The sequence below is a fragment of the Candoia aspera genome, chromosome 1 (assembly GCF_035149785.1).
Source record: "Candoia aspera isolate rCanAsp1 chromosome 1, rCanAsp1.hap2, whole genome shotgun sequence".
Classification (NCBI taxonomy): Eukaryota; Metazoa; Chordata; class Lepidosauria; order Squamata; family Boidae; genus Candoia; species Candoia aspera.
The window spans coordinates 20,771,591-20,789,198 of record NC_086153.1 but is presented as its reverse complement, the minus strand read 5'-3'; the positions used below and the strand labels follow the sequence as shown (position 1 = coordinate 20,789,198).

At 44.1% G+C, this 17,608-nt stretch overlaps 1 protein-coding gene across 1 annotated transcript; it reads left to right on the top strand.

Annotated features, from left to right (window-relative positions):
• The first annotated feature begins 510 nt into the window (after window positions 1–510).
• Window positions 511–16,763, top strand: TEKT1 (tektin 1). Its single transcript, XM_063299345.1, has 8 exons — window positions 511–676; window positions 1,833–2,040; window positions 4,369–4,534; window positions 9,523–9,651; window positions 10,502–10,645; window positions 11,117–11,339; window positions 12,820–13,016; window positions 16,462–16,763. Exons 2-8 carry the CDS (start codon window positions 1,851–1,853, stop codon window positions 16,619–16,621), a joined length of 1,209 nt encoding a protein of 402 aa, XP_063155415.1. The 5' UTR covers window positions 511–676; window positions 1,833–1,850; the 3' UTR covers window positions 16,622–16,763.
• The last annotated feature ends 845 nt before the right edge of the window (window positions 16,764–17,608 follow it).

Sequence of the window (17,608 nt, the reverse complement as noted above, 5' to 3'; positions counted from 1 at the left end):
TTTAACTTCTGAAGAGAGGAGGCCCTGATATTCCTGACAGAAGAACGAGGGAAGGACGGGATAAAAACACGGTTCAGAACTAAGGAAACTCTTACCTCCTAGTCTCCGGAAATGTCCCTTTTTCGGGCTACCGCAAATATCCGGAGTATGGCAGCGAAGAGGTTTCCAATTCTCTTCTCTGGAGTCTATTGGTCGTCCGGGTTTTTGCAGCCCAGATCTGGCAGTCCTACTTACACGCGCCGGCCACAAGCAAACCTGCTCGTCCGCCACATCAAAGGCGAGATCAGAGAAAAGGATCCCTCAACTTTCCACGCTGCAGGGTTTGCGCCCACCACCACGTCTGCGTATCCATAACGAACCAACCCGTCCAGGAGCTGAGCCTTCGATTCATTAGTTTAAAAAACTGCTGCCGACAGGCTCAGGTATTGGCTATAAGGATTCGCGTATTCAAAATGTTCTGATCTCGCGCTCCTGCTGGTTCGTTCTTTCTTTCTTCTACGGGTTTACAAAGAGGCAGCAGCCAATCACTGCCGCGTTCCTCAGCGCCTGCCCCGTTGCCATAGGAGGCGTCGCCCCATTCCCATGGAAACAGGTTTGTTGATCCTGGTTTCCGCTTCCCTACGCCCCTATTGGAACTCGCGAACCGAGGAGCTTCTGCGGAGAGCACCGGCAACGGGTGGGTACCTAGGGACGGCGAGCTCTGTTAATAACGGGGATAATTAATATTGCTTGAAACCCTCGTGCCCTCATGCATGTAAGATTTGGAGCAGCTCTTTTCCTTTCATGCATTTCTGGGGATTTTGCAAGAAGCTGCTACAGCACTGAACGTGTGAAAAATGCATTTGAAGTCTATCAGTTCTTGTATTTCTGGCTTAAGACAGTGATCTTCATCCCCTCCCTGTTGTTTCCAGGGGAAGCCCCTGGCCTGACTAGTTCCCCCCTCTTCGACCTGATGCCAGGCCTTTACAGTATGTCTCTGGCTGAATGCGTGTTCATTTTCCTTCCATGCGTGTTTGGTCTTCTTAATGCTTCTTTCTCCCTATAACTTTCCAGTCAAGCAGGTTAAAGGCTGAGCAAAACAACCTGTTTTAGCATTCAAGGATTTTTGGCTTGTGGAGATTGGATTGCATGATCTGGGGTGGCCACTGGCTTTTCTGGATGGATTCACAGAAGGAGCCGTTTGGTCTATATGGCATTGTACAGTCATGGTGATTGGGCCTTTGGCTGGGCCCTGATCTTTCTCAGTGCTTATCCTTGGAAGATGTCCTTCTGAGCAGAAAGGAGAAGCATGAATGGAATAAATGAAATGATCAGAGGATAGGCCTAGTTTGGCATTTTAAATAAATCCAAGAAGCAGTAAATGTGCTTGTGCCTGGGCCCCCGAGTGTGTGAAGGGTCCTGTCTCCTGGCTGTGCTAGCAACAGTCGATTGTGATATTTTCCTCAACTGCTGTGTATTTTAATTTTTGTATTTGTGATTGGAATTATTTTTAATTTATGTTACGACTGCTCACTGCCCAGAGTCGCTTGTTGAAATGGACGGCTATGCAAATTGAATGAATGAATGAATGAATAAATAAAATAAATAGCGAGCACCCAGTTATGGAGAATTCTGAAGATATACATTCCATTGTAATAATTTTTGAAATTAAGCTATAGGCCCACTCATTCTAGCTGTAGGAGGGAAGCTTTCTTAGTTCTTTAGGGAGTGTACCTTTTTAAAAATCTACCTCTTTCCATTCTCCCTGCTGCTTACAGACTGTTTTTTTCCCTGTTTCCAGTTTTATTTTCAGCTTCTCAACTCTCCTCACTCAACTCCTCCTCCCTTCCCAGGATCTTCTGGATGCCATAATGGCCAAGCTGATGCACGTACCCCCTAAGTTTCTGCCCCCCGAATGGCACATTGCTAACAAGGTCCAGTATAGTAGTGCTGAAGCCCAGCGGTCTCGTTCAGAGCGCTTGGTGGATGAGAGCCAGCGGCTGGTGGATGAAATTGAGAGAACCACTCAGAAGACCCAGAGTGATGTCAACAAGAGAATAGGTGATGGATGCTTTTAATGCATTTATGTGTATGTGTGTCTGAAAGCTGGTGGCTGAGTTTGTATAAGATGCTTAACCTGGTCACTTGAAGATCAAGTTGCTGTATTTGTACAACATGCAAAGCTTTGTTTTAAGTTTTGTTAGGGCTTGGGTGGAGGGGCTAGTATCTTGTGTCCATTTCATTAGTTTATGGTTATACTACACAAACCCAGAACATAGGTTAAGTATGTTGTATAAACTGAGCCATGTACATAAAGGCCTAGGCTGGAGTGAAAGATGGAAGGCTTTTGTTTAGTTAACCTGGTTATCGCAGTCTTACCCATTTAACAGTCCATCTACTATTAGAGCAAGCAAGAGTGCCGAGAAAAGCAGTATTTTAAATAATCCACAGTTAATACTAACAGTGAAGCTGCCTCATATCAAGGCAAACCACTTACCCATTTCACAATAGGCTACCATGATGGGCATCAGTTCTCCAGGGTTTGTTGCTGGAATTTTTCCCAGCCCTTCCTCAAGATTCCAGGGTCCAATCCTGGAACTTTCCATATCCGAGATATAGCTGAACTCCAGGACTTCGCTAAGACTGGTAATATTTAAGCTTACTGTATTGCCAGACAAAGAATACATGAGAGAAAAATAGAGGCTCCATTTCTTGAAACATTATATATACTGATGCCACAATTGAGCTATGCATTGTAAGAATGGGCAGAGAATCTTTCTCTCTGGTATTCCCTGCTTATGAGCTAAATAATGCTAGTTGGCAGGCTCTAGTTAACCTTGGCCAATTGTGAAAAGCTAAGCAGGGTCAGATTTGGTTAGTATTTGGATAGTAGACCACCAGGATATCCCAGATTTTTCAGTTAGACTGGAATTAAAAAAAAATCTGGAAGAACGTAATGGCATTTCTTTGTTCTTGCCAAGACAAGAGGATGGATGTGCCCATGAAGTCTCCAAGGGTGAAGCTCAATTCAGAGGTGACTGCTTGCTGTGTATGGATGGCAGGGGACATGGCTAGTGATGTCTTCATGTACAGGAGTAGATGGAGCAAAAAAGGACCCTATTTGGGAGGAGTTGAGGGGCAAAATAGGTACCTTAAGCATTAAAAAAAAACAAAATGGGAAAATTGGCTTGATATTGGAGGTTGTAAAAGGGCTGAAATGGGCATGGTAAATCTCTGCAAGGCTTAAGATATCCATTTTGCCCCTGAACCTCACCCCAAAATAGAAAGAATGGAATGAGGGTAATTGGAGCTTGCTGTGGGGCATCCTAAGGGGATGATTAAGGCATGGGTTTTTTGTTTTTGCTTGATTGTTCTACTGTTTTATTGCTTTATGGTTATGTTTTATAGTTACTGGTTTTACTGCTGTTGTGAGCTGCCTGGAATTGTTTAAGATGGGTGGCCATACAGATCTTTTAAATAAATAAGTATAGAGTGGCTACGGGATCCAGGGACCATAAAAGGAAATCTGGGAGTCTGCATGCTGGCTGGGGCTGCTCACCCCTGCTGAAGGCACTTGATCTGGTGTGTGTGTGTGTCACATTTATGTATATGTTTGTTGGTTTATTTGTTCACTCATTCTTTTTCCAGCCTCTAAGGGCCATAGAAGATGTGGCTGCTTGTCCCATGACAATATGGAAGATGGAACCATGAATTTTTTGCCCATGGGGGAGAAGGGGGCTGGAGGTTTTTTAAAGTGGAAAAAATATGTTTACATGCCTATTTTACAGGGTCAGTTTTTAAAAAGACAAATTATGCTGTTTGAGAGTGTCCTTTAGTCACCACAATTTAGCAATACTATGTTGGGCTACAAAAATAGGCTTGGGGGAAGTGCATGCAGGACTCCGGTTGCCCAACCCTCTTCTAAACCAGTAGGAAGCTCTTAAAGATTTTGCTGTGAGTGAATGTCCAGATATAGCAACTACCTCTTGCAATGTATGGAGACCAACACTATGACGGTGTCCACACAAGATGCTTAATCAGGTAAGGTGTAACAGCTGCATTCATAAAATGTGGTTTTACTTATTTACAGTTTTAGATTTTGTGGCTCATCATGACATGCAAACCCAGACTTTTTGGTTAGTTTATGATTCAATGTATTGTGCCACCCCAGAAAATGGGTTAATTTGATAAACTGTGTGAACAGCCCTTGAGCTGATGACATCATTCGCTTGAGCTTCATCCATATTGTCTCTTATGGGTGGCAATCAGATTCTCTCTTTCATGTGAAGCCCTGAGATCTAGCTGCTGCTGGCTGCTGGTATAGTTTCTGGATTTGGATGCCTTTGCATTTCTCCACTTTGGGGTGATTGAGTATTCTCACTTCTGCAGAACAGAGACTTGAGGAGATACATTTCTGGAAGCAGCAGTTGGATGAGAAACTTGACCAGATTGTGAAGGAGTCTGAAGTACTTTTGTCATTCAAAACAAGGCTGGAAAAAGCTCTGGAGGGCTGCAGAGAACCGCTTTTCACTGCTCAGGAGTGTCTCTTAAACCGGTGAGAATCCAGTGAGGCATTATTTCTCTCTGGACTTGAGAGGATACTTCAATTTCTATTTGCTGGAGGCAGGTGGGATAAACTTGTCTGGATTAAGAAACTGTAATGTCATCATGGTTGGTTAGCTGGGAGAAAAGGTCTTTGAGTCATTCTTCTTATCTTAGTAGCAAGCAGGAAAAAGTTATGAGAAATAACTGGAGGCACTGGATATATTTAGCCTAGAGAAGAGGATGGCTGTCTTCAAGTATCTGAAGGGCTGTCATGTACAAGAAGGGGAAGGCTTGTTCAGAGGTGTTTCACATGACAGGACAAGAAACAATGGATTTAAATTAACTTCCTGAATGAAGAAGTTGTTAACCAGTGGAACTGGCTGCCATATGAAGTGGTGAGTTCTCCTTCACTACAGCTCTTTAAACAGAGGCTGCATGGTCATCTGTCAGAGATGGTCTAGTGGATCCTGCACTGAGCAGCAGGGGTTGAACTAGATGACATCTAAGGTCACTTCTAACTCTGATTCTGTGATAAATGACAAAGTAGTACATTTCAGTTGGATGTCAAATAAAATTTTCTAATGGCAAGAGCTGCTGGGCAATGGAACAGACTGCCTCAGGAGATGGTGGACTTCCACACTGGACATTTTTAAACAAAGGTTAGCTGGCCATCTGTTGGGAATGCTGAAGTAGTGGATTTCTGCACTGGGCAGAGAGTTGGGCTAGATGATCTCCAAGCTACGTTCCTACTGTTACCTTCTATGATACTATGTTTCTATAGCTAAGTAGTAGAGCATCTGCTTTGCATGCAGAAGAGTCTAATCTCTGGTATAGCCAAGTAGGGCTGGGAAAGCCCTTTCTAAATCCTGAAGAGCTGTTGTAACCAGTATATGAATACTAAACCAGATGGTTTGACTTGGTTTAAGGTAGATGCCTGGGTAGAGTCTTTGCATCCATAGATTATATTTGCACAACACAGTTGGCTACTGAATTAACTCACTTGTAGGTTTGCACCATACATGAAATCCTAAACTAGTCTGATAAGTTGGGTTCACATTACATGCTAAGCCCCCTTCCCCATAGTTAACACTAAACAAGGTTAGTATCTTGTGCAATTGTAATTGTTAGATGTATAATTGACCTGGTGAAGCATGTTGTACAAACTGTGCCCCTGAATTGGAACACCAGTTAGGACATTGAGTCCACCCCCCTGGGTAGTTTGGGAATCTAAAGTAAAATATATCCAATAGATGGTTATCCTGCCTTTGTTTTAACACACCCAGTGAAAGGTAGCCCACTGTCTCTCTGGTTAAATGGTACCATTGTTGAACTCTTCTCAGGAAGTTTTTCTTAATATTCAGCTGGAACCTGCCTTCCTCTGACTTAAGCCCTCTTATTCCATGTCCTGGGATACTAGAGAATAAGGGCTACACAAAACATTGGAAATTCATTGGAAAGAAGTCCAAGGGGTTCCCAGCAGAAATACTGCCCATGCAAACACATGCATATGCAGATGGGTAGGAACAGCCTTCAAAGCAGGTGCACAAGCCTTCCAAAGGGTGCAGCCACTTTAATGCTTCAGTTAAAATTGTTTTGCTCATTCCAGTGTGCCCTGCTTTATGCACCCTTAATAATGAACAAGTCTAAGTCTAAGGAAGACCCACACAGCCTTTCTGAGACATTTTTTATGGAATTATGGATGCTGCGAATGAAAAGGCATAGGAATTTGCAGGATACTGAATTTTGCAGGAAGAGTAGCTGGCTCTATTTTAGGGATTATGGGGCTGAAGATCAGCCTCAAAAGACTCCCAGTCTGTACCATGAAGAGAAATGGATGAAGAACTGACTGCCTGTAATAATATTGTTAATTATTAATTTTTTATCCCATTTCTTCAGGTTTCCTCTCTGTTTCCTATTTATTGCACCTACATTAGGCTTTTTCTCTAAAATGGACATCTTTCGTCTATGTTTGTGTTTTTTAAGTAGAAATACCCTCCATCTAGCATCCATTTTACTGTTTTCTGTTCAGCACAGCTGAGGAATTACTGCTGAATTGTCTCTTGATCAACTTCTTCATGGGGGTGGGATAAAACAGCTAATTGATTCCCACTTCATCAGAGATTTTCCCAATTATGTGGCAGAAAGAAAAGGATAAAAGTTTGTTTTGAATAACTATCAACCCTGAAGGGAACAGTTGGTAAAAGGGATTTACATGGCATTTTGGGTGGATTTTGGCCATGGAAATTCTTGCTGAACAATTTCTTCACCTGGGCTCCCTCCAGATATATGGACTTCAACTCCTAGAATTTCCCAGCCTTTTTAGCTATTGCTGAGAATTCTCCAGATTAAAGTCCACACACTGAGGGAACACCGAAGTTGAGGAAAGCTGGTATAAGTCTTCCTCCAATTGTGTTCAGCTCTTAGTAACAACATGAACACATTTATGCTGTTTTCCGTGTTTGCCACTGTTTCTCTCTGGGATATTTTTTTAAACATTCCAGTCTAGCCTATTGCTCTAAGATTTTTTGCTGGTCTCCATTCTAAGTACTAACCAGATCCAATCTATCTAGTTTTTTCAAGATCAGCTAAGGTGATATAACACTACCTTTCATGCTGTATCTAATCGTTCTGTAAGTCTGGCTTCCACATAATTCCACACAGGCAAATTTCCACAATGTTAAAGAGTATGGTTGCTTGGCACATATTTTTGTTCCAAGTTTTTAAAAGTTCCTCAGACCACAAGATAGATGCCAAAGAAAACATTAGGACTATGCAAACATATTAACGTAGTTGGCTATTTCTCCAGTGGAAATCTGCAATCCTGGTAGAAATGGCTTATGAGCATTCACATACATGCTCAGACCAGGAAAGGACCTTGAAGTAGCTGTATCAAGCTCTCAAAAGATGCAGCCATCTTGAGATGCCCGGCATGTGTTCAGAAGGGTTTTGTGGTGGTTTTGTGAAATTCCACTACAAGTGGTTGTTTTGTGAAATGTACAGCCTTGAGACTCATACACACATCCTGCTTGCCATGGCACAAAGACACCCTATCAACTATTTCTGTAAGACATGCCCTCACACCATAGCCTCCCTCTTGTCACTAGCCCACTGTTGAGTTACACAGAGATCAGACTAAGGTTTTCTGGCATGACAGTAGTGTTTCCTTTGGTATTGTGGTACAGATCTTCCCAGGCGTACGTTCTAGGGTGCCTGGAGGAAAAGCCTTTGGAGGTTAGCAATCAGCTGGACTCTAGTTGGCAGGTAGGTCTGCGATGGGACCACCTCTGCCATCTGGTCACTGGGCTCTGCACTTCCATGGCAATTTTGGCTGTGCTTGCAAGAGAGGCTGACACTTCACTTGCATAGCCTATTTCATTTGGTTTGGTTTGGAGATGGGAATACAACCACATGTAAGGCTCAATGCAGGTCTACCAGAAGGTTGATATTTCGATTGGCAAAAGGAAGGCAGAACTTCACCTGGCAAAGTTTTTTCCCCCTCTTGGTGAATGAAGTGAAGGAGTAGATGGAGAGGAGCAGCTACAGATCTTGTCTCCCAAGGCACCAGTGGTCTTACCTGGCAGGACTTGAGAACACAGACTGTTTTTTTTAAGTTAGGCACACACACACTGTTGCTATAGGAAAATTGATCTCTTGAGAGGTCAATATTTCCATGGGTAGAACTTTTTTTTTAAAAAAATCCTATGATTATCTGCCACCTAAGAAAGGAAGTGTTCCACTCCTGGTGGCCCACCATCTCACCATGATGTGCATGCAAATAAGGCCAAATACCTATGAAATAATGACACAATAGCTCAAACTCATTCAGGGCAGCAGTTGGTTGTTGGTTTTCCCCCAGGTGGGTGACTCCAGGTGGAAGGGGAAAGCATTGCTGTGAGCCCAATAATTATTGATGTGCTAGTTGCAGCCTTTCCTGCAGGAGCTCTAGCCACAGTGATTTGTACCCTTGTCATGCCCTGGTTTGATTACTACCATGAACTTTACATGAAGTGGCCTCTGAGGACTATTCAGAAGCCACAGCTGGTGCAAAGAGCCAGTTTGGTATAGCGGTGGTGAAGATGCTGGACTAGAAACTGAGAGACTGTAAGTTCCAGTCCTCCCTTAGGCATGAAAGCCAACTGGGTGACTTTGGGTCAGTCACTCTCTCTCAACCCATCTCACAGGATGGTTGTTTTAGGAAAAATACTGATAATTATTAAATGTAGTAGTTTAATTAAGATTTATTTAATTATTATATTTTATTATCTTGATGCTTCCTTGAGTTGTACAAAATGAATGCCTCAGCTTACATATAAGCAGGTGAGAGGCTTACATATTCCACCTGATGTGGGCTTTGCATTGGTTGCCAGTAGGCTTCTGGATACAACACAGAGTGCTGATACTGACCTACCAAGCTGTCTATGGTGTGACATCTTCTGGAAGGACATGCTGTAGGTTCTTCCCCCACAGGAGATTTGGGAAAGAATGATAAATTAGTGGGGTGGTGGTGGTTCTGACTGAATTCTTCCTTTGAAGCAGCCTCCCCCCAGAGATCCAGATGGTACATTCTTTCTTTCAGGAAAGTTCTGAAAACAGTTATTCAGAAGAGTGTTGGGGGACAGACATCTGGTCATGCCTATTAGTTCTAGTTCTGTTCTGGATACTGTATATGATTTCATTGGTTCTGAATTATGTTGACTTTTGTGTTATGGTAATGTTAGTTGTGCACTGCTGTGAATCCTTGGGAAGTATGGTGATATAAAAATATATACATAAATTAATTCCTGCCCTGAAAATAACCCACATTACATTGTTGTTGAGATATAGGAAGAGGTAGGCTATGGTGGTTGTGCTTTTTATATCAATTTTCTGTGGATGGGCTTTTATTAAAAATCAGACATGCTTGATTGTTCGGCAAACATTGATGTACCCCCAAAGTCAGGATTTCCTGATGTCAGAGGGAAAACTAAAAGGATGATCTTTTTTGTTTGTTTGTTTCAGGGAAAGGCGGGTTGGTATTGACTTGGTCCATGATGAAGTGGAACGGGAACTGATCAAGGAAGTTGAGGTCTTCCAGGGGGTTGTTGCTTTGCTTGAACGCACGCTGGAGCAAACTGATGAGCAACTCAGGTATAGGAAAAGCAAAAGACTGAGGCAGGAAGGAAAAGAGAGAAAGCTGTGGAGATTCTGGAGATGATATGGGCAACAGGGAAGAGCAAAAAGTGTGATGCAGTACGAACTAAGGAAGTTAATCCCCTAGAGTCAAGGGAGGAGGGACATATGTACACCGTCTTGGGCTTCAGACTATAGCTCAATGGAACAGCAGCTATTCTGCATGTAAAACGTCTCAGGTACAACTCGGCGAATTCTTCACCTCATTTGCAGACAAGGAAATTGGGTGGACCGTGCATTTGACTCATGCAGGAGGAAGATGAGCTGTTCTCATTCTACAGCAAAAATCACAGAGGGATAGGAAGGCCTCTTTGCAAATCATCTGTTCTGTTCCATGGAGTTTGCAGCATGCATAATACTGCTCTAATATATCCACCTGTGCTATATCAATCTGAGCCTTTTATACTTGTGTAATTGGCGGGTTAAACCGCTGAGCTGCTGGGCTTGCCGATCGGAAGGTCTGCGGTTCAAATCTGCGGGACGGGGTTAGCTCCCGTTGCTAGTCCCAGCTCCTGCCAACCTAGCAGTTCAAAAACATGCAAATGTGAGTAGATTAATAGGTACCGCTTTGGCGGGCAGGTAACGGCATTCTGTTTAATCATGCCAGCCACATGACCATGGAAGTGTCTACGGACAAACGCCGGCTCTTCGGCTTTGAAACGGAGATGAGCACCGCCCCCTAGAGTCGGACACGACTGGACTTAATGTCAAGGGAAACCTTTACCTTTACCTAATCTGCATTTTAAGACTATATGGCTGGGCAGCTTTTTACTTGTTCTCTCCCTAAAGGCTGTTTTTCCTCTTTCAGGCTTAATCGCTCGGCCAAATACAATCTTGAAAAGGACCTGAAGGATAAATTCACAGCCTTGACAATTGACAACTATTGCTCAGATCTGAACAACAACTCATCTGATATTGCATATGCCCAAAATGTTGTGAAGATTGAGGAGAAGTAAGTGTCACATGGGGAACTCAGTGGGAGAACCAGGAAGACTTGTCCATGGGTCCCAGTGGCTCTTCTGTAGCCCTGGTTCATTTCATCAAAGGCCAAACTTGGAAAGGCCCTGAGAAGTAGATGGTGCCCCTGAAGAGAATAGCATGAGCCTCATTTGGTTTCATGCTCCATCAAACAGTTCTGCCTTTTCTCCATTATTGCCCCATAGAGCCATAACTAACCTTCAGAATACTTACTTGGTATTATATTCTTATTTCCTTCATATTTGATGACACATGTAAAAAAAGGCAGGGCTTTGTTGTGGCTGCCGTCTTGGCATTTTTGACACACCCACCCAGTGGACACCTTTCATGGTGATTCTTCCCCGCAGGGTTTGAAATTTCATGATGATTCCCATCCTTTCTCCTGATTCTGAATACTTAGGGTTGGATTTTGAGAGGAAACTTTTTTTCTCTTGCTTTTGGACAGCTCAGTGAGCCCTGAACAATGGATGGATTTCTCCAACGTGAATGTTGAAAAAGCCGATAAGCAGCGGAACAATTCCCTGGCACTCAGAGCCTTGATTGACAGCATTTTGTCCCAGACAGCTAGTGACATGCGCAAGCAAAACAGGACAGTAAACGTTGCGTTCCAGAATAGGGTGAAGGAGACCAAGGATTCCAAGAACAAATTAGAAATGCACCTGGCAAAGGTAAAGATTGGAGGGGCACCCAACTTTGGGATGCGGAGTAAAAAGAGGGAAAGAAAGAGGCACCCCTTCACCCCAGTCGTAAGTTATTTGCATCCAGCCATCACGTCTTGAATGAGTTGTAACTTTTATAAATAGTGCCCAATTCTGCTAAAATGTGAACCAATGCTCGTATCTGATGCCATTTAAACGTGACCACAAAACTCTGACCCAAAGAGAGCCATCTTGCCAGGCTTCCAAATAATAACGCTCAGACTTGATAAGGGAAGTAGCTATAACTGGTTTCTGCCATTTTAAGGATTACTTTAATCTTTTAAACTTAACATAGGTGTAAAACAATGTTTCTCAACCTTGACAACCTTAAGATGGGTTGACTTCAACTCCCAGAATTCCCCAGCCAGCATGGCTGGCTGGGGAATTCTGGGAGTTGAAGTTCACCCGTCTTAAAGTTGTCAAGGTTGAGAAACACTGGTGTAAAATATTGATAGCCTTCTGATACTCCCCAGAAAGACAAAAAAAGGAGGGAAACTTGGAAAATTGTGTCTGTCAGTCTCCCCCCACCCTCAAAATAACCTTCCTTCCTTCCTTCCTTCCTTCCTTATAGCTAATGAAAAGGTATCAGTCTTTGATGGAGAGATTTCTGATTTTAACCTTTGGCACCTCCAGAAGACTTGAGACAAGCCCTCATAGGAACCAGTCAAGCAAAACTCACTTAAGTGGATCAGGGCTTGCCTTGTAGCTGTGGTCCTGTGTATGGCCAATCCTCAGCCTTCAAGGGAAAGAAGATAGTTCCACTGTTGTCAGGCACCAAGCTTTGTTTTCAGTGTTTTTCTGTATGGGTTAAACAACTTGTAAGCCTAGCTCAGGACTAACATCTGTTCAGGATCTTGGGCAGAAAACCCATTTCCCAACCAAGCTGCAGCACTCCTGGTTTCCTGCATGCAGAGAAGCTGCTTGTGGTTGAATGGAAGGAGTTGTCCTTTCTCTCTGGCAGACCATGGGATAGTCTTCCTCAGCAGAAGCCCATGTTATCAGCTAGGTCAGCCCAGCGAGGAGGTGCAAGTGCTCCTCCTCTGAAAAAGCTTTAAAGACCAGTGGAAAAAATTGTGATGATGGATGGGAGAGAATCAGGGAGTCTCTGAATGCATTTCCTGCTCAATGACCCCTCCTTGACTCATCTCCCTTAAGTCTTGAAGAATCAAAAACTGAGTTTGCATAACAGGTTCAACTTGGTGACTGAATTAAAGCCATTTTCCAGGTTTGCTTAGTCTATTTAATCACAAACTAACCATGCAGACTGTGTTCACACAAAATGCTAAGCTAAACAGACTAACCTCAAAACAGTTTAAAAAGAACAAATCCCAAGCTTAAAATAACTAAACTTGCCAGGTCCTATATGGACAGCCATTAGACTTTCAAATGACTTGTGTAGTATGAACACAGCTGAAATGTGTTCCTCCCTTTGTTCTGTGTGTATCTGAAGGTGATGGAGGAGATCAACTCCCAGACAAAAAATATTGATGCCCTGAAGAAAGCCATCCAGGATAAGGAGGGGCCAGCCAAGGTGGCCCAAACTCGCCTGGAGACCCGGACTCACCGTCCAAATGTAGAGCTTTGCCGAGACATGGTGCAATATCGACTCATGCGGGAAGTGCAGGAAATCAACCATAACATCCAGAGGCAAGTACAGCACAGAAGCCACAGGCTTGGTCCAATCTTGGGTTATCCCTGGGAGTTAGTAACTGTCTAGGGTGAGGGTGGAGTGTGAGATCCTTGTTCTGCAAAAATTCAGTGGGTCACTGCATTACACTTTGTGATCCTTTGGTTGGCCCACCTATTGCCTTAATTCTAGCCCAAATTCTCCCCTTTCTGGGCAAAGATTTCAATGGTTTTGTGGAGTGATTTCCCTCCAGTGGAAGTAAAGGTGGGGCTGCTTCACAGAGGTAGATCAGAGCAGTTGGTGGCTCTTCTATGGACAAAGAATTTAAAGTGGGGAGTCTTGATCCTAAGGCATCAATATGACCTAAAGCAGGATTAAACTCTGAGAAAGTGCATAGCATTCGGAGTCCTGGGAGTTAAGGAATGATTTTTCTCAAGCTTCTAGTTGTGGCTCTAAAGGCTCTAAACTTAAGTTACACAAGCAATGCTGCAAGGAATCCCAGCAATTCAAATGAGACCAGTTGAGACTGAGCAGGTGCTTCTAGCAGCTGAGTTGGGAGGCATTTGCCTGCCTTTCTGGCAAGCAGGAACACATTGTGCACAAGAACAGACTGACTACCCATTACTGTACAGTTCTGTTCATACTACAAGCTTAGTGATGTTGGGTGAAGACTTAGCAGATGCATTTGTACAATAGGCTAAGCTTGGATAGTGTTAACCTTAGATATTTGTGGTTTGGCCTGTTGTACAAACCTAGCCTATGGATTGGTTTATTGGTGTATTGCTTGTTATTGTTTGCTTGTTATCCGTGTATTGCTTGTACCCAGAAAATTAATCCATTTGGTAGACAGATTAAGCATTCTGTGTAAATACAATAATTTCTTGGGTTTCACAATGCTAGGCTAAAATGTGGTTGGCTACTTTGTAGCTCATGACTACATTCATGCAATGTGCTTAATTCATTACTCAATTAACCATTTCCTGGGCTTGCACAATATATTGAACCATAACCTAATTGAACAAACTGGGTGTGCAAACGACATTAAATGACAAATTGACTAGGGCTTGTACATGTATATGCAGCTGCTAGGTATCTAACTGATCTCAGTAAACACGGCAACCAAGACAGTTGGCTTAGTTTTGTAAATGATGTTTAAATAAATCATGGATTAACATACTAACAGTGTGTCCTGACCAACTCAACTAGACACGGAAGAGGTGCAATAAAGTTCTTTATTTCCAAATTGTTAAACACAATAACTAAAAGGCAATAAGGAATAAACTGGTTTCCAAGTCAGTAAGGTGGCCAGCAAGGCGACGCAGGACTGGGCTGGGAAGCTGGAATTCACACAGCAGCAGGGCAGGGCAAACCAGGTAGACCTGGAAGGCTGGAGGCACAGAGTAGCAAGGCAAAGCGAAACAAGGCTGGTCTGAAAGGCTGGAATCAGAGAGCGGCAAGGCAAGGCGAAGCAAGGCGGGACTAGAAGGCTGGAGGCACAAGTAGCAAGGCAAGATTCTGAGGCAAGGTTGAGCATGGTAGCAAGGCAAGGCTCTGAGGCAAAACTGAGTTCAGTAGCCAGGCAGGGCTCTGAGGCAAGCGGCAGGCAGCGGAGGCAGGAGGCTCAGGGTCGGCAGACAAAGTAAGGTCGTCAGCTGAGGCAGTGCGTTCTGAGGGCAAGGCAGGGAGAAGAGAATGACTGTCTCCAACAACTGTCTCTGGCTTCTGGTGCTCTTTATATCTTCAGCTTTCCCATCTTTTTCGCACAGGAGCCAATCGCTTCTCTTGCTGCTCAGCCCACCTTTCCAGCCTCCTTTCTTGCACACCGATAGGTGGCAGTGAATCTGCCTCCTGTCTTCAATCAGTGGCTCTGGATCTTGCTGCTCAAGGCTCTCTCTCGCTTTTTCTGCGATCAGCTGATCCTCCTCCTCAGCCTCCATCCTGACACAGTGCTTGCAACAGAAAAGCAGGGCCACCTTGCCCCCGAATCTCCCGACCAAGTGTGGGATTTCCAGCGGTTTCTCCCTGGTAGAGTTAATTGGTTAGGCTGATATTGATGGGAGTAGGTGGTCCTGAAGGTACTTGGGCATCACGACATAAAAGATGCAGGCTGCTGCACTTCGGACCAAATGTAGTTTCTGAATACTTTTTAAGAGCAGCCCCCAGTAGAATGCATTACAGTAATCCAACTGGGTGGTGATGAAGCCATGGTTTACTGTAGCCAGGTCTCCCTGTCCCTGGCTTCCACCTGCTGAATCAGCAGGAGCTGAGTCTAGAAACACCCCTAAGTTGTGAATCTGTTCCCTGACAGATTGTGCCTGCCCATCAAAGAGGAACTTGGGGACCTGGATGTATCAACAGCAATTCCAACTTGCCAGGGTTCAACTTCAGTCTGTTCTCTCCCACCCAGACCCTGACAGCTTCCAGACACCAGGAAAGAGTATCTCCCCCCACCCAGCTCAGAGTGGCAATGTACAATTAAGTACCCCAAACCATTGGATGGCCTCTCTAGTAGCTCATAAAGATATTAGAAAGCAGGAGGGTAGGACCAACTCCTGCAGTACCTCACAAGTCAGAGGCCACTAGGCCAACCTCTCTTCCCCCACAACACAGATTGGAACCACCCACTATGGAAGGAGTGGAACCATTGTGAAATAACACTTCCTTTCCCCTACACTTGCAGGTGGTCCGAAAGTATACCATGATTGATGGCATCAAAAGTCACCAAGAGGTCTAGTAAGACCAGGAGGGGTGCATGGATTACCCCATCCAAGTCACAACACAGGTCATCCAAGAGAGTGATCAGTGCCATCTCTTGGCCTGAACCCTGACTGGAAAGGGTCCAGATAAGGATGCTGTGAAATAGATCCATCACCAATTCTGTTTTTAGGGAAAGTTGTTGACTGATTGGATGTTCTCTAACACCATTGGCCCCAAGAATTCCCTCTTTGGGAGGCACACCAGAACCTCTTTCAGGGCTGCCAGAAGCTCTCTCTTCCACAACAAGGCATTAACAGTTTATCTGACCCACCTGGTCACCCCTTGCCTGCTTCCCATACAAGTTAGGAGGGCAGGGATCCAACCAACAGATGGCAGAAGACACCTAAGACAGCACCTATCTTCTTCCTTGGAGGCTGCAGACCAAAAAGAGTCCCAGATGACAGGGCAAGGCAAAGTACCCAAGGCTCTGTCCATGCAGAGTCAAGGCTACAGGAAATCTAAGGATTTAGTTCCCTGCAGGGCAATCACATAGTGCCAACAAGACAGAGTCTGTTTGGGACTAAACCTACTTTCCTTCCTGAACATTAGAGTTTGGACACCCACCATCGTACTAAAGTGTGAGCAGGGCCAGACCAGAGCGAGTTACAATCAGAAGATTGTCTTGATTTGTTTGATGAAAGCCCTGGAGAGGCTTGCCAAGCTCTAGAAGGCTGTGGCCTTCACCTTCTTCTTCTCTTCCTCCCTTAGGCTGAACGACACATTGGCTCAGGCTGAAGCCGAACTGAAAGGCCTGAACCGCCGGCAGCTCTCCCTGGAGGAAGAGATTGAAGTCAAAGCAAACACCCTTTATATTGATGAAGTGCTCTGCATGCAGATGAGAGAGTCCATTTCCATCAATAACTTCTGATCCCATGATGCTGGCAGAATCTCTGTATGGCTGGACCCCAGAAATAGATCTTGGAATAATGGCTTGAACTTTCAAAAGTCTTTTATGGAAGCCAAACTTCTGCCCTGAACTTTCTACCAGATAATAAATTGGTGAAATATCAGAGCCCAACTTCATCATAAGTTCTCTGGGACTTAGGAAATGCTTGCCAGGTCCCCGTGACAGGGACTAGAGTGAAAGTGATGGCTGGAAAGAAAACAAGTAGGACTTGAACTAGTGTCTTTAGTGCATAAATCGTTTAAACCATTATTTCTCAACCTTGACAATTTTAAGATGTGTGGACTTCAACTCCCGGAATTCCCCACGTCAGCATGCTGGCTGGGGAATTCTGGGAGTTGAAGTCCACTCAAATTAGCCAAGGCTGAGAAACACTGGTTTAAACATTTAAGGGGAGAGCTGATTGACCATACTGATTTATTTGTAGAAATAAATACCTGTTTTCTGTCCTTTTCAGGCAGAAAACAGACTTAAGTTTACTTAATCTTTAGAATAGGCTAAAATGGGGATGCATCACCCACCCAAACCTCCTGGCCCTGATGACTAATTGACAGCTCCATCCAGTTCACATAATTACTTATCCACTGTGCCATAGGATCAAAAGTGGTCCTGATACCAGGGACATCCAGAGGGGGTGGAAGTGGTCATAAAAGTCAGGCTGGTGGCTTCAACCATATGATCACAACTGCCACCTTGACTTTTTCTCTCCCACGTCCCCCTCCGAGACTCCCCCACATAATTCTGTGCAATGTTGCTTGACTCCTAATTCTTGGACTAATTTTTAAAATGTGGATATTGTGTAAGCAATGACTCCCATAACTTATAAATGCTTGAAGTTCTGTGTTCCAACGAACTCATATTTTCTTCCTTGGGACAGCCAAGTCTCTTCTCACCAACACACTTTTCTTTCTTCCTTGAGAAGAGAAATGCAAGAACCTTTTCTTGTGGGGT

What these genes read in the sequence shown, in the direction of transcription:
- TEKT1 (XM_063299345.1), top strand. Translation starts at nt 1,851, where the DNA reads ATGGCCAAGCTGATGCACGTACCCCCTAAGTTTCTGCCCCCCGAATGG. An exon ending in CAAACTGATGAGCAACTCAG is followed by an intron (nt 9,652 to 10,501) that starts GTATAGGAAAAG and finishes TTCCTCTTTCAG; the next exon opens with GCTTAATCGCTCGGCCAAAT. An exon ending in ATCAACCATAACATCCAGAG is followed by an intron (nt 13,017 to 16,461) that starts GCAAGTACAGCA and finishes TTCCTCCCTTAG; the next exon opens with GCTGAACGACACATTGGCTC.